Below are 22815 nucleotides of genomic sequence, written 5' to 3'. Positions count from 1 at the left end.
GCCGCGCTGCGTGAGGGCAGGGGTGACGGGGCAGGGCGAGCGCGGGGAAGCGGCAAGATGGCGTCTACGGCGGCCGGGAAGCAGCGGATCCCCAAAGTGGCGAAGGTTCGCGGGAAAGGGCGGCCGGTCCGGGCTGCAGGCTGGGGAGGGCGGCCGAGGAGACCGGGTGAAGCGTCCAGGAACCGTCGCGGTCGCGCAGCGATATGGAAACGCGGCGAGAGTCGCGTCCGGCTTGTGCGACCCGCCCATCCCCCGGCCTCCGGCGGCTCTGCCTCGCCTCACGTTCCGGGCAGGAGCTGCCCGGCTACAGGCTGATGCTGGCCGTAGGGTCTCTGTCGGTCTCGGATAGGGAAGTGGGGGAGGACTCCGGGCAGGATCTGCCCAGCTACAGGCTGATGCTGGCCGTAAGGTCTCTGTCGGTCTCGGATAGGGAAGTGGGGGAGGGCTCCGGGCAGGATCTGCCCGGCTACAGGCTGATGCTGGCCGTAGGGTCTCTGTCGGTCTCGGATAGGGAAGTGGGGGAGGACTCCGGGCCCGTCTTTGGTAAATGCTGACCGAAGTAAGGTACCAGAGTGAATCCACTATGGGGGTAGGAACTTTTCAGGTTTGCTTTAAAAGGAAAAAAAAATGAATAAAGACATTTTCCTTTACAGGTGAAAAATAAAGCACCTGCAGAAGTTCAGATAACAGCAGAACAGCTTCTAAGAGAAGCAAAAGAGAGAGAACTTGAGCTTCTTCCACCACCGCCACAGCAGAAGATCACTGATGTTGAAGAGTTAAACGACTATAAGCTCAGGAAAAGGAAGGTACAGGAAAAACCTCAAACCTTGATGCTTATACAGAGTTTTACTGCGTTGTAACTTAAACAAGATGGAGTTTGCATTACTTGTAGGTGTTCTGGTTGGATAGCAGTTCTTAAAACGTTTTCATAGAAAATTGTTCCTTCAGGGCAAAAAGCTGTAAATTTAAACCCCAGGTTGTTTAACATAAGATATGGTAGCCAACAGCACCTCAAGTGTTCAAACTATTGCAAGGGTTTACACAGGGTTTATGCACAGCTTCTTTACCACCACTAGTATCTGGCCAGTCAGTACAGAATCATGGACTCAGTCAGGGTTGGAAGGGACCACAGGGATTATCTACTTCCAACCCCCCTGCCATGGGCAGGGACACCTCACACTAGATTAAACTGTGCACAGCCTCATCCAGCCTGGCTTTAAACACCTCCAGGGATGAGGCTTCCACCATCTCCCTGGGCAACACGTTCCAGGCTCTCACCACCCTCAGGCTGAACATCTTCTTCCTAACATCCAATCTGAGTCTACCCATTTCTAGCTTTGTTCCATTCCCCCCAGTTCTATCACTGCCTGGCATCCTAAAAAGTCCCTCCCCAACTTTCTTGTAGCCCACTTGAGATACTGAAAGGCCGCAATAAGGTCATCTGGGAGCCTTCTCTCCACACTGAACAGCCCCAACTGCCTCAGTCTCTCCTCATAGCAGAGCACCTCCAGCCCTCTGGCCACCTCGTGTCCCTTCTCTGGACACCTTCCAGCACATCCATATCCCTCTTGTAATAGAGGCTCCAGAACTGCATGGCAGAACTTCAGAGAGCTGTGCAGTAGCGTTGATGTATTGCCCCCTCAACTGTTCAGAAAAAAGAATGTTTTGAAATTTGATTTCTGTATGATTATGGTACTTCTTAAGCACTTTTTAGAGCACAGCTTTCTACACCAGGCATGGTTATGTTTGGTGATTGGCTTGAAATGTGAGCTGTGTGTGCGATGAGGTTTTTTTTTTTCTCATGTATTTAAAATAATTGTTTTATTTGTGAGAACTTGTGGTTTTGTTCAGCTTCTTGCTTTGATAATTGTTGTTTTGCATCAGCAAAGCAAGTGCTTTGCTAATAGGGGACTTAAAATGTTTTCAGCACTCACCACTTGTTTTAGACACAGGCAGCATAAAATAGGGCTGTCATTCACAGATTTCATTGGGTTGGAAGGGACCCACGAAGGTTATTTTGTCCAACCCCCTTGCAGTCAGCAGGGACATCTCCAGCTAGATGAGGCTGTCTGAGGCTGCATAAAGTTCTGACCCTGAATGTCTGCAGGGGCAGGTCCTTGACTACATCCTTGGGCAACCTGTTCCAGTATTTTACCACTTTCATTGTAAAGAACTTCCTTCTGATGTCTAATTCCCTGAAGCATGTGTGTATATACTCAGATCTGGGTTCTGTTGTAGCACAACTCTCAGTTGACTATACTCGGTCTGGAGGGGTTGTTTCTCTCCTTACTGTAGTGGGGGACTCCTCGTGAAGGTTTCAGGCTGTGCTGTGCTGGTGGCTGGTTTGCCTCACTGAGACACATGCAGAGCAGATGGAGCCTTGTGAAGGCAATGCTGGTGTTACTTATATTCATTTCTCATCTGGATCAGTAACAACCCACCACATTAACTGTGTTAGACGTGACCTGTGTTAAGGAGGAAGTTCTTTACAGTGAGGGTGGTAAAATACTGGAACAGGTTGCTTAGGCATGTGATCAAGGCCCCATCCCTGCAGATGTTGAAGATCAGCCTTGATGTGGCCCAGGACAGCCTGATGTGGTTGGAGCTGTCTCTGCTGACTGCAGGGGGGTTGGACAAGATGACCTTTCAAGAACCCTTCCAAATCAATGCAGTCCATGAATCTGACTAGATGAGGCACTTAATGCCATGGTCTAGTTGACTGGACAGGGCTGGGTAATGTGTTCGACTGGGTGATCTTGGAGGTCTCCTGGTTGATTCTATATGTTAAATACCAGTACTATTGATCCTGACAGTAGCCAAACAAGACTGAAGATGCCTTCACTGGTGACACTAAATAATGAAATTTGTGAACAAACGTAGGCACCTTTGAAGCCAGCATATTAAATCCAGGGAATAAGGCATCTTGCTTTAAAGAAAAAGCAGGAGAGGTTGTGGAGTCTGCTTCTCTGGAGGCTTTCAAAACCTATCTGGATACATTCCTGTGTGGCCTGCTTTGGCAGGGAGATTGGACTGAATGATCTCTGGAGGTCCCTTCCAACCCCTAGCATTCTAAGGTTATTCCATCAGTATTTCAGATACCGGGTTGCAGGAACTTGAGTTGAGTCCTGTCCTGTGTGACGGTCTACACTTAGGCTTCTCTGTTAGAAAGCGTTGCATTGAGTGTGATTTGTTACTCCATCTGCATGTGTGTAAGACATTCAGAGTTTGTTCCCATGTCAACAATCCATAAGCCATTAATAACAAGATGGGTCTGTGCTGAAGGATTTGTGACTCACAGAAAATCATTTTCTCCTCAGACTTTTGAAGATAACATAAGAAAAAACAGGACTGTTATCAGTAACTGGATAAAGTATGCACAATGGGAGGAGAGCCTGAAAGAAATACAGAGGTAATTTGTGATCCAAACCTTTTGTGGCACACACTGACAAACTCCATGAAAGTCTTGGAGAGGCATTACACACCCAACTTCTCTTTGCTTTCCAGGGCCCGATCCATTTACGAGCGTGCTTTAGATGTAGATTACAGAAATGTCACCCTCTGGCTGAAATATGCAGAGATGGAGATGAAGAACCGCCAGGTTAATCATGCCCGGAACATCTGGGACCGAGCCATTACCACCCTCCCCAGGGTGAACCAGTTCTGGTATGTTTGCAGGGAGTGGGGCATTGCTTCTATCCCCAAAGACTACAGAGCACTTTTCTGTTTCGGTGTCATGCAAAATTGCATTGTTTGCTGTATCTCCAAGTATTCAGGCTTAAGTGGTGGAAAGGTTTTGTACCTGTATTTGAGCCAGTCCCAAGCACAGATAGAGACTGGGTGCAGAGTAGGTTGAGAGTAGCCCTAAAGAAAAAAGTCTTGGGGATGTTGATTGATGGGAAGCTCACCATGAGCTGACAGTGCCCTCATGCAGCCCAGAAGGCACATTGTGTCCTGGGGTGCATCAGGAGGAGTGTGGCCAGCAGGGCAAGAGAGGGGTTTCTGCCCCTTTACTTTGCACTGGTGAGACCCCACCTCAAATACTGCATCCAGTTCTGGTGTCTGCATCATAAGAAGGACATAGAGCTGTTGGAGCGAGTCCAGAGTTCGTCCGCAAGGGTGATGCAAGGCCTGAAGGACCTCTGCTATGAGTAGAAGCTGAGGAAGCTGGAGTTGTTCAGCATGAGGAGAAGACTCCAGCGGGGCCGTAGAGCAGTTGTCCAATATCTGAACGGATCCTATAGGAGGGCTGGAGAGAAGGCTTTTCATAAGAATGTCTAGCAACAGAACAAGGGGGAATGGTTTGAAGCTGAGAGAGAGTAGGTCTAGACTTTCAGACTGGATCTTAGGAGGAAGTTCTTCAGTAAAAGGGTGGTGAGTCTCTGGAATAGGTTGTCCAGAGGGGTTGTGGATACCCCCTCCATGGAGGTGTTGAAGGCCAGGTTGGGTGAGGCCTTGGGCAACCAAGTCTAGTTGAGAGGTGTCCCTTCCCATGGCAGGGAGGTTGGAGTAGATGATCTCTAAGGCCCCTTTCCAACCTAAGCCATTCTATGATACTTTTCCAAGTGGTAGGAGTGTTGGGAGAGGAGGATGTTTGTGTGTTGCATGCTGCCAGTCACAACAGTATCTACAGGCATTTCTAGGATGCAGGTGGGGAATAGGTTAAAAAAAAATCTTAGTTATGCTCTTACTAAGGTCAAAACCTCCTTGTAATCTGTGTCTCTACTATGTGACTGTGAAAGCTTGCTTTTGTTTTCTAAGGTACAAGTATACTTATATGGAAGAGATGTTGGGGAACGTTGCTGGGTCACGCCAGGTGTTTGAACGCTGGATGGAGTGGCAACCAGAGGAGCAAGCTTGGCATTCCTACATTAACTTTGAGCTGAGATACAAGGAGGTGGACAGGGCACGTACCATTTATGAGAGATATATCCTTTCAGATGCTTTACAAGACTTGCCCAACTTCAGGCCTGCATTCTTCATTCCTTCCTTATCTATTCTGTTTCCAGCTGCATCTCTGTGCTCCTTTTACTGTGGTGTGCAGAGAGTCTGCCACCATGCTTAGGATATGCCTCCGAAGTCAGCTAAGTGACTGTTCGTCCTTCCACCACATTGTATAACTTTCTGCTGTTTTCACCATCATCATGTTTCAAGTTTCTCCTCTTTAAACTTCTCCCTGACTGTTGCCCAGTTTTTGTCCTAGGTTCTTAATAAGGCACAAAGCCTTTGCACTCTTAGAGCTGATTTGTGTCTTCTTGCCAATTGCACTTCTCTCATGTGTGGCAGTTGTTTCCTGTAGTTCATGACCATGTAGTCGCTGAGCAGAGTGGAATTGGAAATACCCAGCTCAACTGCCACTGTTTCTTTAACTTTCTGCACTTGTTATTGTTCATCCTGATGTGAAGAACTGGATCAAGTATGCCCGCTTTGAGGAGAAGCACAGCTATTTCGCTCATGCCAGGAAAGTGTATGAGAGGGCAGTGGAGTTCTTTGGAGAAGAGCACATGGATGAGCATTTATATGTGGCTTTTGCAAAGTTTGAGGAGAACCAGAAAGAAGTAAGTCCTCCTTGATAATACATCAGGGTAATACGTCCATCCTATTCAAGCCCATTTAACATTCACTGCAATAATTATTTTTGATCACCTTGACAGAGAGAGATGTTGTAGGTAGAGTTAAGGAGACAATTTTTTGCTTAGACTCTATTTGCCTTTTGGCAACATCAAGGAGTTGTGTTCTAAGAAAAAGGTGGGCACTAGCTTTGCCAAGTCTGGGAACACTGTCAGATCAAATCCATATACTCAGATTTGTATGTTTCTGAGAAGTTGTAGGCCTGCATGATAAAAACCTCAATCAGCCATAGTCTTCCTAGATCATCTCTTTAAAGAGCTTGGGCCAGCAAAAGAATTGAAAACATTTGGTGAATCTTCCAAAGCTATGACCTCTTCAAAGTGTTTTAAACATTCAGAGGCTGGAAATGTGTAAGATCAGAGGACTGGAGCACCTCTGCTATGAGAAGAGACTGAGGGAGTTGGGGCTGTTCAGTCTGGAAAGGAGAAGGCTCTGAGGTGACCTTGTTGTGACCTTTCAGTATCTTACAGGGGCCTACAAGAAAGCTGGGGAGGGACTTTTTTAGGAAGGATGTCAGGTAGTGATAAGACTGGGGAGAATGGAACAAAGCTAGAAATGGGTAGATTCAGACTGGACATTAGGAAGAAGTTCTTCAGCACAAGGATGGTGAGACCTCCCAGGGAGGTGATGGAAACCCCATCCCTGGAGGTGTTTAAGGCTCTGAGCAGCTTGATCTAGTGTGAGGTGTCCCTGCCCATGGCAGGGGGGGTGGAAGTAGGTGGTCCTTGTGGATCATCTCTATAAGAGAGAGTGGGATTTGGTATTTACAGGATTTTCTGTGTTCTATTAAATATTGCCAAAAGCTCCCTGAGAAGTGGAGGACAGAAGCTACTTTGTAAATATTACTGAAGTGATATTTAATATTTTCAGTTTGAAAGAGTAAGGGTGATCTACAAGTATGCCTTGGATAGGATTCCCAAACAGGATGCCCAAAATCTCTTCAAGAACTACACCATCTTTGAGAAGAAGTTTGGAGACAGAAGGGGAATTGAAGACATCATTGTCAGCAAGAGGAGATTCCAGTATGAAGAGGAAGTGAAGGTAGGTATCACACATACCTGTGGGCTTATCATATATCCAGCTGGTGTGGCTACACAAGTGTCTCATGAAGGCTGATCAGCTTCTCGTTAGCCTTGATGCTCAGTCCAAGCACTCTCTGTGGAAGTAGAATTCCATCTATGGGGCAGAGCATGGCACCTGCATTCAGTGCTTTTGTTTCTGTGTTCTAATGTAGATTGTGGAGCCAGAGTTTGCTTGAATATTCTTTGCAGCTCAAGACTCTGCAGCCATCACAGCAGTTTACCTTGAACTTGGAGCTCAGTACCCTTTGAATCCTTCACAGCAGTTTGGTTTATATCTCACTTTGTAATTTCTGTTATGTAGTAACCCATTCAGGACACTACTTCTCTGTGAATACCTTTACGAGGAGTCTGGTGTGCCACAGATTGGCAGACTGCATTGGGTTAGAAGGGTCTCTCAATGATAATCTTATCCGATCCCCCTACGGTCAACAGGGATACCTCCTATTAAATCAGACTGCCCAGGGCCATATTGAGTCTGGTTTCAAATGTTTCCAGGGGTAGGGCCTGAACCACACCTATCTACTATCCACTGAATACTGCATATTTAATACTTCATCCCTTCTCATTGTTTAGCTTGTTTGCCTTAGAGGATGATTGTAGGAGAAATAATAATAAACGAAAGCACTTTGGCTTTAAACAAAGGTTCTAATTTAAGTGTACCTGAGACTCAGTTTTCATTAATAGTCCAATATTCTATCTTAAAGGAGAGATTCTGATGTAAAATTGAACATAAAGGTCTGTTATTTGTAGTTACTGAAGTTTTCCCTGTTTTCATGCTTCCCATTTTTCTGGAAGGCAAATCCCCATAACTATGATGCTTGGTTTGACTACTTGAGGTTAGTTGAAAGCGATGCAGATGCTGAAACTGTCCGAGAAGTGTATGAAAGAGCCATTGCCAACGTGCCCCCACTTCAGGAGAAGAGACACTGGAAAAGATACATCTACCTTTGGATTAACTATGCATTGTATGAAGAGCTGGAAGCAAAGGCAAGTAATAAGGACTCAGCATTTTTTGTTTCCTTCCTAACTGTTTTTCTTCTGTACAAGAAAAAAATGTAAACAGTGTCTTTTTTGTGTAACTAGCTACAAGATTTGCTGTTTGTATGGGGCTTCCTATCCCTTATTTTTCCCCTCTTATCCAGGTAACCCAGGGAGGGTGTGGATACCCCCTCCCTGGAGGTTTGTAAGGCCAGACTGGATGAGGCCTTGAGCAACCCGATCTAGTGGAAGGCATCCCTGCTTATGGCAGGAGGGATGGAACTAGATGATCTTTAAGGTCTCTTCCAACCCAAACCATTCTGTGAATCAATACGGAGGGGGAAAAGCATATTTCAGTTCTGCCCCAATTCATCCAGAAGTGTACTGATAATAGAAGCAGAAGTAAGTCTTTCTGGCCCCATCTTAATGGCCTGTTCCAGGCTGTTACCTGAACTTGTGAAATAGTTTTATATTTAACAGGACTATTTGTGAAGTTGTTCTGTGAAGCAATCAAATTCTTTCTATAGTGTTCTTCGGAGGCTGTGCAAGTTGTTCTTCTCTAACCTTACTGCAACTCTTTATTTTGTACAATTGTAATGTACTAAAGACATTCAGTGTCTTTTAAAGAAAAGACTTTTCCCCCAAAATGAGGACACTCCTGCTTTTATTGTCCAATTCTTAGTGTTGAGCTTTTATTTTTGAGAGAGGACTTAGTGATTGTGACAAGTTACCATCTGAATTGCACACAGTAAGTAGATAATTGTGCTTAACATGATTCTAAACACCTTGACTTAAAAATACTGTTGTGCAGTTCACAGGATCACAGAACCTTAGAGGTTGGAAGGGACCTCCAGAGATCATCGAATCCAAAGCCCCTGCCAAGCAGGATCACCTAGGGTAGTTGGGACAGGAATGCATCCAGGCAGGCTTTGAAAGTCTCCAGAGAAGGAGACTCCACAACCTTTCTGGACATCCTGTTCCAGTGCTCTGTCACCCTCACTGTAGAGAAGTTTCTTATGTTGAAGTGAAACCTTCTGTGTTCCAGTTTGTAGCTGTTCCTCTTTGTTGCAGACCACTGAAAAGAGCTTGGCCACAGCCACTTGACACCCACCCCTCAGTTTTGCAGTCAGTGCATGATTTAAAATAGAGTGCAACTTCAGCAGTGAATGAAGCATTTCATTTTGTTCTTACAGGATCCAGAGCGAACCAGACAGGTGTATCAGGCATGTATTGAGCTCCTTCCTCACAAGAAGGTATGGATCCTTCTGCACTTCCTATTGAGTCTTGGATTAAAAATCCCAGGTTAAGATCACAGGATGTCAGGGGTTGGAAGAGACGCAAAGAGATTCATCGAGTCCAACCCCTCCTGCCAGAGCAGGACCATAATCTATCTCAGGTCACACAGGAACACATCCAGACAGGCCTTGAAAGTCTCCAGAGAAAGACGCTCCACAGCCTCCCCGAGAAGCCTTTGCCAGTACTCCGAGACCCTGACAGTAAAGAAGTTCCCCTGTATGTTGAGGTGGAACCTCCTGTGCTGCAGCTTATATCCATTGCTCTTTGTCTTATTGCAGAGCCTGTCCCCCCCTCCCTGACTCCCAGCCCTCAGATACTTATAAAGATTTATTAAATCCCCTCTCAGTCTTCTCTTCTCTAGACTAAAAAGCCCCACGTCCCTCAGCCTCTCCTCATCAGGCAGTGTTCCAGTCCACTAGTCATCCTCATAGCCCTCTGATGTACCTTCTTCAGCAGTCCCTCTCTCTTAAACTGGGGACCCCAAAACTGAAGGCAGTATTCAAGATGGGGTCTCACCAGGACAGAGTAGAGGAGCAGGAGAACATCCCCGGTTCCCATTGGCCTCCGTGGCCACAAGGGCTCATTGCTGTCCCGTGGACAACTTATTATTCACCAGCACTCCCGAGTCCCTCTCCACAGGACTGCTTTCCATCAGATCACCTCCCAGCCTGTACTGGTGGACTTTATTATTCCTCCCCAGATGCAGGACTCTGCACTTGTCCTTGTTGAACTTCATCTGGTTCCTCTGTGCCCAGCTCTATCTGTCCAGGTCTTGCTGGATGGCTGCACAGCCTTCAACTGTATCAGCCAAGCTTCCCAGTTTGGTGTTATCAGCAAACTTACTGAGCAGACACTGTCCCCTCGTTATTGTCATTGATGAAGATGCTGAACAGATCCTTTTAGTTTTCTTCTCTGGCCAGCCTGTGGTGTATGCTTGTTATCTCATTCATCAAGACTGCTCAGGAATTTGTGTCCCTTTGAGTTTCTCATAACATCCATCCTGCAAAATTGATTTGTTTTAAGTGAAGATGTTAGCTAAAATTGACATCAATGTGAAATAGCAGAGGATGAACTTGAACCAGATTTGCTCACACAAATGCAAAGCAAGGATTATTTCTGTATTTACTAAATATTTTCTGAGAATTTGAAGTATCAGGGGCTAGTCCAGTAGTATTAAGCATCAGAGAAGAACACTTAACCTGTTCCTTCTTCCACCCGGTTGCTTTTAGTTGCTGCAGGGCACTTGCTGCTCTGCTTTAGATGGGGTCCACCTTTATCACCACTGCTATAATTGTCTGCATGTCCCTAGCTGAGGGAGGTGCATTTGACATCTTTCAGGTGTGTATTGTCCATCTAAAAGACTGAGCTTTGGGGTTTTGTTTTGCCAGTGAGGTTTAACTAAAATGTTAACACAGCCAAACCTTTAAAGCAATGAATCAGCATTGCCTTTGAGTGTTGAGAAATTTTAGTTGATATACTTCCATTTCTAGTTTGTCATTAATCATGTCACCTGAGTGTCTGCTGTGTAGATTAGGACTAATACCTGTAATTAGAGTTGATTAGCTGTTAATTGATTGAGGGATGGCTGATATTCTAACAAACAGTTGTCTGTCTAACAAACTATTTTCTTTCTTTAGGAAGACTTCAGTTCTGACCCTTTTCATCCATGGTAGTGTATACTGTCTTGTTCTAGACTGTCTTGTTCATGTCCTTTGGATCATGAACTCATAACTTCTCACAGAGTCACACAGAATGGTAGGGGTTGGAAGTGATCTCTGAAGATCAAGTCCAGCTCTGCTGTCAGGGCAGGTTCACCTAAGGCAGATGACGTGGGAAGATGTCCACTGGTTCTGAGTTGCTGTGGTGATAATAGCTTGTGTAGACAGACTAATGGTCTTTTAAGCACTGTATAGACTATTATTTAGTAGACTTCCTGCCTAAGTTCCACATTGTTCTTTTTTCTTTTAGTTTACCTTTGCCAAGATATGGCTGCTGTATGCCCAGTTTGAAATACGCCAGAAAAATCTCCCACTTGCCAGGAGAGCTTTGGTAAGCTTTGGTTAATTCCATAATTGACTTTACTAACTAATAGTAACAAGGGAAGGCATTAAAATGTCTTAAATTGTCCTTTGTAAACCACTGGTTTAATCCACTTAAAGCATCCAAGGTGTCTGCAGGGACTGGTATTTACTGTCATGTATGATTTAAAAGAAGCAGAGCTTGATATTGGTGAATTAGACAGGGGCAGAAAGGAATTATAGCTTTGGTGTTTCTGCTGACAGAACATGCCTCTGAATGCAGGAGGACCCAAATCAGCTTACAGCCATGGGAAATTTTTGTCTGCTGCTGATTTCTTTAAAAGATGTGTGTCCTAACAGTAGCATTTTAAGAAACCCTTTAAATAAATAGGAGGTTTTAACTCTCAGAAATTAGAACTTGTTGAATAGAGGATTTGAATCCCAGCTACTAGACTGCTGATAGAAGCAGTCACAGGGACTTTGGGCAAGCTCAAGAGCTTCTGTGCAAATTCCCTCTGTGAATGTCACCTTGTTAGAGAACAATGGAGTACATTTGGGTAACAAAGCCTTTTGAAATGAAAAACTGTCTTTTCCTTCAGTTCAGATATTCTGAATAAGCTCAGAGAGCATTAGAACTTGGGGGGAATGCTGATGGAGTGGAGGTGGCTTGGCTTTACAGAGGAAGCCAATGGGGTGTCCAGCAAGCCCATGGCACAACAGTGGTAAATGCATAAATGTGAATGGCCTGTAGATGACGCTGGACCAGATCTCTCCCCAGTGTGCTAGTAAAGCTCTGTCTCTTGAGCTGAACTTTGCCTATGACCATGTAAAAGTGAAGTAGAGGGACAGCCATCTATCCTGAAGCTGCTGCTGTTCTGGTCTGGCTCAACGATGCCATAGTCAGCAGTCAGCACCCTGCTTCTTTCTGGCTACCCCCTTTTTAAGGGGTAAATGTTATGGAAGATTCTGGATGAGGCTGTTCAGCCTCATCTGGATATACAAAGTTTTCTCAGTTTCTCTTCAGGCTTCTCTTCTGGTTTGGTTTCGGTTTGTTCTTTTTCCCCTCTCTTGTTTCACTTCTCTGACAGGCTTTTATTTTTAGGAGGACAGCATTTTCTTATTTTGGAAAACAGATTGGACTGCTGCAGTGACAGCAGACACTCCACTGCAGATGGAGTGTGAATTCTCTGCTTTCCCAGAGCCTGAGAGATGCTGGGACTTGGAGGCAGGAGGTCAGCTGGATCCTATGCTGCTTGAGAAAACAGGGATACGTAGGGAAGAACTGAGCATACTGGAAATAGAAAAGGCACTTGTAAAGCTTGGGCTGAGGGGGTGGACATAATAGTGACCAAAGTGATATTCCAAAGTGGTGGTTTCCTCCAGTTTTAGTAAGTACTAAGATAATCAACATGGAGGAAAGTTCTGCAGGAGAATTTGTAGTAAGGGAATTACTTAATTCTTGCTAGCTTGGGGGAACAGAGGCTGCAGTGCTTTGTGAAGAATAGCTGCCTGCAGAGGTGGCTCAAGGTGAAGCTCACTGCATGCTTGTCTCAGATATGTTCATTCTTAACTCTCGCTTTACAAGATTCCCAAATTTAGAATCAGAAATTGCTTTCTCACAGCTCAGCACCATGGCTTAGGACAGAGTTGTCTTCAGCTGCTGAAGCATATGAAAAGGAAATGCTTTTATGAAACATTATTCTCCATCTACCTATTATCATCAAGCAGCAGGCAGTGAGCGTGGACAATTGTGTGTGCTGTGATGAATAGCAATGGTGTGCCAGGAGACAGCTGCTCTTGATAGAATTTGTTTTATGAAATACTTGGGAACTGCTGTTCTGGAAGACTGGTGCAGACTGGTACTGTGTTTTCTGCAGGTTTTGATGCAAGGTGAAGTATTCATTTGATGACCCAGGGTGAGTTTCAACTCCTTCATAGGGAAACCATGTTATGGAGAAGTTGACAGATTCACAGATTGCACTGGGTTGGAAGTGACCCTCAAAGCTCATCTTACCCAAGCCCAGTGCAGTTAGCAGGAACACCTCCAGCTAGATCAGGCTGCCCAAAGCCTCATCAAGTCTGATCTTGAATGTCTCCAGGGATGGCACGTCAAGCACATCCCTGGGCAAGCCTGTTCCAGTATTTCACTGTAAAGAACTTCCTCCTGATGTCCAATCTAAATCTCCCCTGCTCCAGTTTCAAACCACATCCTAAGTCACTTCCCTGGGCAGCCTGTTGCAGTGTTTCACCACTGATTGCAAAGAGTAAAGCATAAGAAGTTAGAAGGCTTTCTGGCCTGCAAACCAAACTGCTCAAAAATTAATTTCAGTTCAAATATTGGTGAGTAAAACAGATACTTAGAAAAATCAAGTAGGATTTTTTTCCCCTTGCAAGATTTTTTTAAGTGGCTTTTGGGTTTTTTTGTTTGTTTTTCTGCTTAACAGGGGACATCCATAGGCAAATGCCCAAAAAACAAACTGTTCAAAGGTTATATTGAATTGGAGCTGCAGCTGCGAGAGTTTGATCGTTGCCGAAAGCTGTATGAAAAGTTCTTGGAGTTTGCACCGGAAAACTGCACATCCTGGATTAAATTTGCTGAGCTGGAGACCATCCTTGGTGACATCGACAGAGCCCGCGCAATATACGAGCTGGCCATTGGCCAGCCCCGGCTAGACATGCCAGAGGTAAGGGGGTGGCTGAACTTTGCAGCTGGCACAAGTTGAAGGTATCTACATTTTAATTAGCCATGCTGAGCAGTAAATAATCTACGAGCTTGAGCAGAACTGCTTACAGTGGTGGCTTAGTCATTAATTTAGCATCTGTTTCTTGGCAGGATACACAGGGCTGTAAAAGCCAAGATAAAACAGGGAGGGAGAAACATGCTCACAGGACCAAGCTAAATGGATTATGTGCACAAGATTTTATATTGCTTAGTCTTAATCCTAGCTTTTGGTTAATAAATACTCTGATCTCTCAGACTTTATTCAGAGCAATTTCACATTTATCTGCATGACATAGGTTAGGAGATGTGTGTTGTCCCCCAGGCCGCTATTGAAATTTGCCAGACTAGTTCAGATGGCTTAGAAGTAAGATGAAGCTGTATTAACAGCATGGCAAAATTTACAAGCATATATACACAATGTATTTACAAGTACTTACAATTATTTACAAATTAGAAATAATACAGGAATCCAAACTCCCTTCCACACAAAAAAACTGCCCAGAAGGGCTCAAAGATACCTTCTCTTACTCTCTATCTCAGACAGGCAAGCAAAAACAAAAGCCAGAAAAGCTTATGTGTTAGTTATTGGCCACGGTTAGGGAAGAGATATTAAATCAGATCAAAGGAGAAACAAGTAGGACAATGTCCCAGGATAGCGTGGGGAGAATTTTTTACATTTTAGCTTTTTGCTCCTCACGTCAAATCCATGAATGATACAGACATCATCATTATTATTTGGAGGTACTGGTAGACAGTAGGCTGAAGATGAGCCAGCAGTGTGCCCAGGTGGGCAGGAGAGCCAATGGCATCCTGGCCTGTATCAGGAACAGTGTGGCCAGAGGAAAAGGGAGGTTATTCTTCCCCTGTACTCAGCATTGAGTAGGCCACACCTTGAATACTGTGTCCAGTTCTGGGCTCCTCAGTATCAAGAGAGATGTTGAGATAATGGAATGTGTCCAGAGAATGGCGATGAGGCTGGTGAGAGGCCTGAAACACAGCCCTGTGAGGAGAGGCTGAGGGAGCTGGGGTTGTTTAGCCTGCAGAAGAAGAGGCTCAGGGATGACCTCGTTGCTGTCTGCAGCTACCTGAAGGGAGGTTGTGGCCAGATGGGAATCTGTCTCTTCTCCCAGGCAACCAGCAACAAAACAAGGGGACACAGTCTCAAGTTATTCTGGGGGAGGTATAGGCTGGATGTTAGGAGGAAGCTCTTGACAGAGTGATTGGCATTGGAGTGGGCTGCCCAGGAGATGGTGGAATCACCATCCCTGGAAGTGTTCAGGAAAAGACTGGATGAGGCACTCAGTGCCATGGTCTGGTTGACTGGCTAGGGCTGGGTGGTACATTGGACTGGATGATCTTGCAGGATTCTTCCAACCTGGTTGATTCTATGATTGTCTTCTTTTCACAATCAGTTATCTAATTTCTCTCATTAAAATATTCCAATTAGCTTCAAAGCAGCATGCTGTGAGAAGACTGTGGGGAAGATCTTCTCAGTGCTTATAAATACTTAAAAGCCGTGTATCAGGGAGCCAGTCTTTTGTCAGTGGTACCCAGTGACAGGACAAGAGGTGGTGAACACAGACTCGAACATAGGAGGAGCTTGTTTCCTTTCAAGGTGGTAGAGCACTGGAACAGGCTGCCCAGAGAGATGGTAGAGTCATCTGGAATCGTTCCAAATGAGCCTGGACATTTTCCAGTGCAACCTGCTCTGGGTGAATCTGCTCTAGTAAGGGGGGTTGGACTAGATGATCTCCAGAGGTTCTCCTGGCATTGAGTGTGAGTGAGTGATTCTCTACTTTTTCCCTTTTTTTTCCCATTATCTTAGTGTGCTGTGAGTCTAAGGAGACACTTCTTTTTTTTTTTTAACAGGTTCTTTGGAAATCCTACATTGACTTTGAAATTGAGCAAGAGGAGTATGAGAAAACAAGGAACCTTTACCGCAGATTGCTGCAAAGGACACAGCACGTCAAGGTAGGTCTGTACGAGGTACTCAGGGCACTGAGTGGTCTTACAGGGAGGTGCATAGAAAGGACAAAGGGTGATGGAGATGGGTTGCTCCTGGGGAGAAGTAGGACAAATTCTGCTTAGATTTATATGATGAATATTAAGAATTAAGTTCTTCTTGGTCTCTGGCTGTATCCCAAAGTGATGCGCTTCTCCAGTGCGGGTTGGTGAGGTGAGATGTGAGCAGACAGGAACATGGAGGAAGAATCACTGAATAGGAACAGTCCTTTCTCTTGAGGGAAACTCAGGAAAACAGGTCTTTTCCTCTAGAGGGAAAAATCAGGAACAGGTTTTTGGTTTTTTTTTTGGTGTGGGTTCTGTTGGACACCTCGTTGTGATGATGTAGACTTCCTCTGGATTGCTGCTTCTGTGGTGTGGATTCTGTTGGATGCCTCACAATGATGTAACTAGAAAAGAAACTCATAACCACTTGTAACTATTATACAATTATTATACAACTATTATACGATGTTACCTGGAGCTGTGTTACTGGCTCTGAGATTAGACCTTTTCAGCCAGAGTGTGGTTTCTCACAAGTTTCAAGCATTACTCAGTATGTGTGACCAGGACCCTCAGAAGATACTACGCCTTTGATAGGTTTGCCCTCAGAAGCAGGAACAACCCACACAGTTTTCCCCAATAGATTCCTTTTGCAGACCACAGGAACTCCATCTCCCTCAGCTATAGGCAATAGGGCAGATTGAGCAGGACCAGCTCAGTTGACTGATCCCCTGCTATTCACTGGTGGCTTTTGCTAGGTGTTTCTCTCAGTTTTTGAAAGTTCCACCCTGTGGACGGCATTTGGGAAAGCTGGAAATGACTCAATATGAGTTAAGCTTCCAAGTGATCCACTCTTTATTGAGAGCATCGAACTTCAAGTTACAAAGCATATACTTTTCAGTTAGGGTGAGTAAAGTGAGCACACACAGCATGCAGTGTGATACTGTTAACTAGCATTTGGTGCATTTAAATATTGGAGTTTGTGTAATCCTCATTACTGTTACTGTTAGAGCATTTAGCACATCTAAATATTGGAATTTGCTTATTCCTCCTATTTCCCTCCCAGTCTGGACACAGTCCCACAGAAGCTGTTTATCAGAAGGCTCAAGGACAAATTCCTTTGAGCTTCTTCACACACAGCGCTGTGGTTTACTGCAGTTCCAATACTCAGACCTCACATCCAAGGCTTGATTGTACAAGCTTCTAGGGGCTCGTGCCCCCTCTCCTTCGGCCAGTTCCCAACATCGCCCCTCATAGCTTTCAAGGTGATTTTCAGCAAGCCATTGCGACACTCAATCTTCCCTGCAGCTTGTGGATAGTATGAGATATGGTAAACCCATTCAATCCAATGTTCTTTTGCCCAGTTGCTCATGAGGTTGTTCTTGAAATGGGTCCCATTATCTGACTCAATTCTCTCTGAGGTACCATGTCTCCCACGGGATGCGACTCTGCAGGCCCAGAATGGTGTTACGAGAGGTGGCATGAGGTACTGGATAGGTACCACAGCCACCCAGTGCTTGCCTTCACTGTGGCTTACACATACTGTTTGCTATTTTGAGATCAAGGCAGAGTGATATAATCAATCTGCCACGCCTCCCCATACTTGTATTTTGACCACCATCCCCCCATACCACAAAGGTTTTATACACTTGCTTTATGGCAGCACAGATGTCACAGTCATGGATAACCTGTGCTATGGCATTCATGGGTATATCCACTGACCTGTCATAGGCCCATCAGTGGCCGGAAAAGTCATGGGCCCACTGAGCTAAGAACAAAACACCTTTGTGCTTCCAGACCAGATCTATTTGGGCAGCAAATTTGCCTCGGTAGTTGTGCTGTTGTTCTTTAGTGGATCTGCTTCTGGGGATGTGCGCACTGATATCATAGAATCAAGCAGGTTGGAAGAGACCTCCAAGCTCATCCAGTCCAGCCTATCACCCATCCCTATTCAGTCAACTAGACCATGGCATTGGGTGCCTCATCCAGTCTTTTGTTGAACACCTCCAGGGACAGCATATATCGGATTTTAACTGGCAGTTTGTCCAGGTGTGCAGAAATGTCTTTCCAGAGGTCAGCAGCCCAAATCGGCTTCCTCTTTCTCTGCCAGTCATTTCGCTTCCATTCCTTCAGCCACCCCCATAAGGCATTTGCTACCATCCATGAGTCAGCGTAGATGTAAAGCACAGGCCTCTCTTCTTGTTCTGCAATGTCCAGGGCCAGCTGGATGGCTTTTACCTCGGCAAATTGGCTGGATTCGCCTTCTCTATCTCTTGCCTCTGCAGCTCTGCGTTTAGGGCTCCAGACAGCAGCCTTCCACCTCTGCTTACTGCTTACAAGACAGCAAGATCCATCTGTGAACAGACCATATCTCTTTTTGTTATCAGGAAGGTCATTATATGGAGAGGCTTGATGGACAGCTACTCTTTGTCTCTAGTCTCTACAGCTGCTATCCTAAAAGGCCACTTGTTCCCTTTCGGATCCTTAAAATACCCTTCCCGCAGAAAGTTGATACCAAGGATGCAAGGTGCATCAGGACCAGTCGCTATGGTGTGCTTCTCCCACGCATTCCCAGTGAGGCTTATCTCAGCCTGCAGCACAGTCAGCCTGTAACTCTGGAAATTGTTATGGGTCCTGTTCCTCTGTGGCTTGAGGCTATCAGAGTGCATTGAACACCTGTGTCCACCAAAGCTCAGTACTTCTCTGCTTCAGAAGTGCCAGTCCATTTCACAAACACATTCCAGAATACTCTCTTAGCCCTGTCCTCCACCTGACTGGAGGCAGGGCACCTCTAATGCTGAACTTGGGTTACCACATGAAACACATGAACCTGAGCTGCTGGCAGAACCACCCCTCAGGTGGGAGGATTGCCTATGGGACACTGGAGCAGCCCCTCTTCTGGAGGAGTTATTCCCAGTGATTGCACCTTGCAGTTCCCCCACTCTAGCTCATAGAGCTGAAGTGGGCTGGCCATATCATCTGTCCATGTTCTCACCGTGGTCACAGATTGTTCTCCACAGTGAGACCTGAGATGTGTCCTGTCTGGCTTGGGCTGGTCTCCTACGAGGAGGAGCAGGGTGATGTGTGTTTCTGACAGCTGAAACGTGTACCCATTCAGAAGGCAAAGAGTATGTGTCCTCCCCCTTCTTCAGTTCAAAGACAGAGGCCTTAAGCTCATTCATGTCTCTAGTCAGGGTTTCCACAGCTGATATTAGAGCCTTTCTGGAGACACTATCTTCAAACTGCCTCAGATCATTAACAAATTCACAGACAGTTGGGAGATTGTTAAGGTCTCTGCCCAAAAGCAGTCCTCCCAGTGTGTGTGCATATGTGGAAGTGGCACCTTGAGTCAGTTTCTTTAACAGGGCTGGTTTCAAGCAGACGTCATCAGGGTTCAGAGGCAGTTGGCCATTTCCATAGATTATCTCCTGTACAGCCATTTGCCTTAAGTACGTGATCCCCTATTCCATATTTGCCCGCTTAAGAGGATGGAAGATTCATCTTTTGAGGGGTACTCGTGTCTTACAGCTGTGAGGAGTCAGGCCCAAAGTGTGTGTGTGCCATCCAGCTTCCCCAACTCTTTATCCACACCCCTATCCCTCGATAAGGACCTCAACTGCTTAGCTTCTCTCTGGTCTAATTCCACTGTCTCTGCCCCTCCATCCCAGCAGTTCAAGAGCCAGGCCAATAGAAACTGGCTGTGTGCCCTTGCATAAGCCTGCCGGGTTTACCTGATTTCCTTTTGAGGTGTGGTTGTGATTGTGATTACCTGGTTATCGAACTTGTTTCCATCTGGTGCATTTTGCTGGGTAGAGGGTGCTGGTTCCAGCAGAGCTGTCTTCCACTGGATCCGAGTCTGGGAGAGGTCTATGTGTTTTCTGCAGTTTTTTCCTGCAAGTGGTGACAGGAGCCAGTGGGATTGAGTGCATAGGAGCAGCTGTGTGTGCAGAACCTGATTGGGAGCGGCCGTGGGCAGAACTGTGTTTGGGATGGGAGTCGCCCTGCTGCTGGTTGCCGCACCGCCGCTCACATCAGGATGTCATGTGGGATTGCAGCTCTGCTACGGGCACCAGTGTGAGCACCACCACACTGACACCCGCAGCGTTGGCAGTTACTGGGCAGGCCTGCCCTCCACCTGCTTATTTCTTTACCAGATATCCTAATTATGGTGGCTACATGTGGCTGCCAGATGATCCAGGCTGGGATAGTGATAGCTCCTCCTTGAATCATATTTAAGCACAATGCAAGTACTGCCAGGAAATACCACTTATCCCCCAAAATATCAGGACCTTGAATGTCTCAGCGCACATTCTCGGAGTGATTCCATGTATCAGGTACATTCCCAAACCCAGTAAAGTTTCCAACAAAATCCACTAAATATACATACAATCGTGCAGATAAGCTTTTAAAATAGTCAAATACCATGTCAATTACTATTCAGACTACATGATACATTATGAATTTATATATCCAGCTCCAAAGCAACCATTCAAAAGCCTGAATTATTAAAACTCTTAAAACATCCATTTTTATATTTCCAAATCGTGTCTGAAAAATAGTTATTTTGTATCTAGCCCCACATTAGATGCTAAATTAATTGTCTTGGTTCTAGTTTAAATTTTTCAAAGACTAAAAATATGATTAACAGAACCAATACAATAATAGGATGCCTTCTCCTCTCCCCTCCTCTTTTGGAAAGAAAGTAATTAGATGTAGAGAGGAAGGAGGTAGAACACCAGACCCAAATAAATAGCCTTGCTTCGATTTGGAAGTCAAAAGGGAAAACTTTAACAATAAATAAAAGATATGTGAGGTAGGGGAGTTACAAAGAGGTATAGGGAAGGGAAAAACAAGATACATACAGTTTATATATGTAAAACCAGATCGATGTCAATGGATGTAGGTAGATTTTCAGGATTTGTCCACCCTGTGAAAGGATGGCCACATGGTAAAACAAAAGCAGCAGGAGCAGAGTGTAGTGGTTGCAGGCAGGAAGGCGAGAGAGAGAAACAGGAAGTTCCTCTGCTTTATAGGGGGCTAGACAGGAAGTGGGAGTGGGGTAGCCACTACATCTGGGGCCAGGTTCAGATGCACCTCTTGGGAGGAGTCAGGAGCACCTGGGGTTAGGTTCAGGACCACACCTCAGGGATGACTTTCACTAGACCATGTTGCTGAAGGTCTCCTCCAATCTGTCCTGAACATCTTCAGGGAGGGAGCATCCCCACTGTCTCCCTGGGCAGCCTGTTCCAGTGTCTTGCCACCAACATAAATAACTGCTTATGAAGAAGTACTTCAGGATGGCATCAACATTTGTTATTTTGGCTGCTTTGGTTTTTCTTAAACTGTGACTTAACTGTCAGATGCCATACTGGAGGTTTGAGTCTGCTTTTGGTTTGCTTTCACCACAGGTATGGATCAGCTTTGCACAGTTTGAGCTGTCTGCAGGAAGGGAGGAGAGTTTGTCAAGGTGCCGGCAGATATATGAAGAGGCCAACAAGGCAATGCGAAACTGTGAGGAGAAGGAGGAGAGAGTGATGCTTCTGGAATCCTGGAGAAGCTTTGAAGAGGAGTTTGGAACTGAGACCACTAAAGAGAGAATAGATAAACTAATGCCTGAGAAAATAAAGAAGAGGAGGAAACTGCAGGCTGAAGATGGGGTAAGAATTAAAGTGATGCAAGTAGTCACTTGAAGCCCTTGGTGGCTTCGTGCTGGGGTGTGCTGCTGGGAGCAGACTGGGTTATGACAGGTGCTGCAACTGAGCAGCAGGTGTACTGCAGTAACTGGAGAAGAGCATGGGCCTGCAATGCTTGCTGCTGAGCTCTGTGCTATTCAGTAGTTGATTCATGGTGCAGCACTCTTGCCAAACACTCAACCTGCCTCTGCTTTGAATTCCTACCACAGACAAATCAAAACAGCTTTGGGTAGGCCTGTACAGGTAGTGTGTTTCTTCCCTTTCTTTGAAAGACTATAACCAGCCTGTTGATCAGCTCTGCCTGCTCACTGGGCTCATCAGGAGTTCTGCCTTACACCCATTCAGCCCCTTAGTTTCAGCTCCTGCAGGTGGTCTAGTGAACATAGATTTGAATTCTGTCTCACTGGTACTCTTGCTAGAAGCATCTTCTAGCAGCTGACATGGACATGCAAATTAACTTGCTTTGTGGTGTTCTTTTTCCCTAGTCTGATGCTGGCTGGGAGGAATACTACGATTATATTTTCCCAGAAGACACTGCCAATCAGCCTAACCTCAAACTGCTGGCCATGGCTAAACTCTGGAAGAAACAGCAGCAGGAGAACGAAGCTGCAGAGGTGGATCCAGACAAAGACATTGATGAAAGCCAGTCTTAACCCATTGCCTTTCCCTGCCCCTTCTTTTGAGTACTGTACAGTATTTTCATTGGTGGCAAATAAATGCATTTGAACAGTTTTTCTTTTATTTGGAGGAAAAACCCACCATTTGGAGTTGGTTCTCTTTACTCATCTGCTCACTGCCACCAGTTCAAAGGAAAAGTCACAAGGCAGGTGCAGTCTGCAGCTATGACCAGCAGGCTGAGAACTGGAAGAAGTGGGCAGCAACTTTTATTAGCACAAGACCCCCAGCTCTTTCTTACATGCAAAGACAGCAGATCTACTTTCCTTAATAAGAGACATGTCTCTAACCACTCCTGAGCTGTTTTTTCAGTCATTTGCTAAAACACATATTGATCATTAACTTGAAAACAACACATCCTCCAGCCTGCAACCTGGCCCCCTTTGTCTCCAAGCCAGCTTTGACCTGACCACCTTCCTTAACAAGCCAGCTTTTGCTTGGCCCCCTTCCCTTCCAACCCAGATTTTATCCCAGAAAGCTTCAGGATATAATTTTAGTGGTTATGGTAGTTAGGTTATGCTTGGACATGGTGATCTTAGAGGTCAGTGATACGGTTGGACTTGACATTTCCATGAATCTGTAGTGGTCTTCTCCAACCTGGAGACGGGAAAGTGGCCAACGTGGTCCCCATCCACAAGAAGGGTCAGATGGAGGAACCTGGGAACTATAGACCCGTCAGTGCCAGGGAAACTGATGGAGCAGGTTATCTTGGGGGTGAT

At 45.5% G+C, this 22815-nt stretch overlaps 1 protein-coding gene across 2 annotated transcripts; it reads left to right on the top strand.

Annotated features, from left to right (window-relative positions):
- The first annotated feature begins 3 nt into the window (after positions 1-3).
- CRNKL1 (crooked neck pre-mRNA splicing factor 1) lies at positions 4-22153 on the top strand. Of its 2 annotated transcripts, XM_064145708.1 has the most exons (14): positions 4-105; positions 654-806; positions 3318-3409; positions 3505-3663; positions 4759-4925; positions 5377-5555; positions 6499-6669; positions 7506-7697; positions 8882-8941; positions 10953-11033; positions 13447-13686; positions 15594-15695; positions 21137-21385; positions 21907-22153. In XM_064145708.1, the coding sequence occupies exons 1-14, from the start codon at positions 58-60 to the stop codon at positions 22072-22074; spliced, it is 2061 nt and encodes a 686-aa protein (XP_064001778.1). In that variant the 5' UTR covers positions 4-57; the 3' UTR covers positions 22075-22153. The 2 variants fall into 2 exon arrangements, with proteins under 2 accessions (XP_064001778.1, XP_064001779.1); XM_064145709.1 differs by lacking the exon at positions 8882-8941.
- The last annotated feature ends 662 nt before the right edge of the window (positions 22154-22815 follow it).

This window comes from Pogoniulus pusillus, chromosome 7, assembly GCF_015220805.1.
Source record: "Pogoniulus pusillus isolate bPogPus1 chromosome 7, bPogPus1.pri, whole genome shotgun sequence".
Lineage (NCBI taxonomy): Eukaryota > Metazoa > Chordata > Aves > Piciformes > Lybiidae > Pogoniulus > Pogoniulus pusillus.
Note: the sequence above shows the minus strand (reverse complement) of the source record. Positions and strands in the feature narration are given on the sequence as shown.

Coding starts and splice junctions, on each gene's coding strand:
- CRNKL1 (XM_064145708.1), top strand. CDS start 58: ATGGCGTCTACGGCGGCCGGGAAGCAGCGGATCCCCAAAGTGGCGAAG. Junction 6,670..7,505: donor AGTATGAAGAGGAAGTGAAG/GTAGGTATCACA, acceptor TTTTTCTGGAAG/GCAAATCCCCATAACTATGA. Junction 11,034..13,446: donor CACTTGCCAGGAGAGCTTTG/GTAAGCTTTGGT, acceptor TCTGCTTAACAG/GGGACATCCATAGGCAAATG.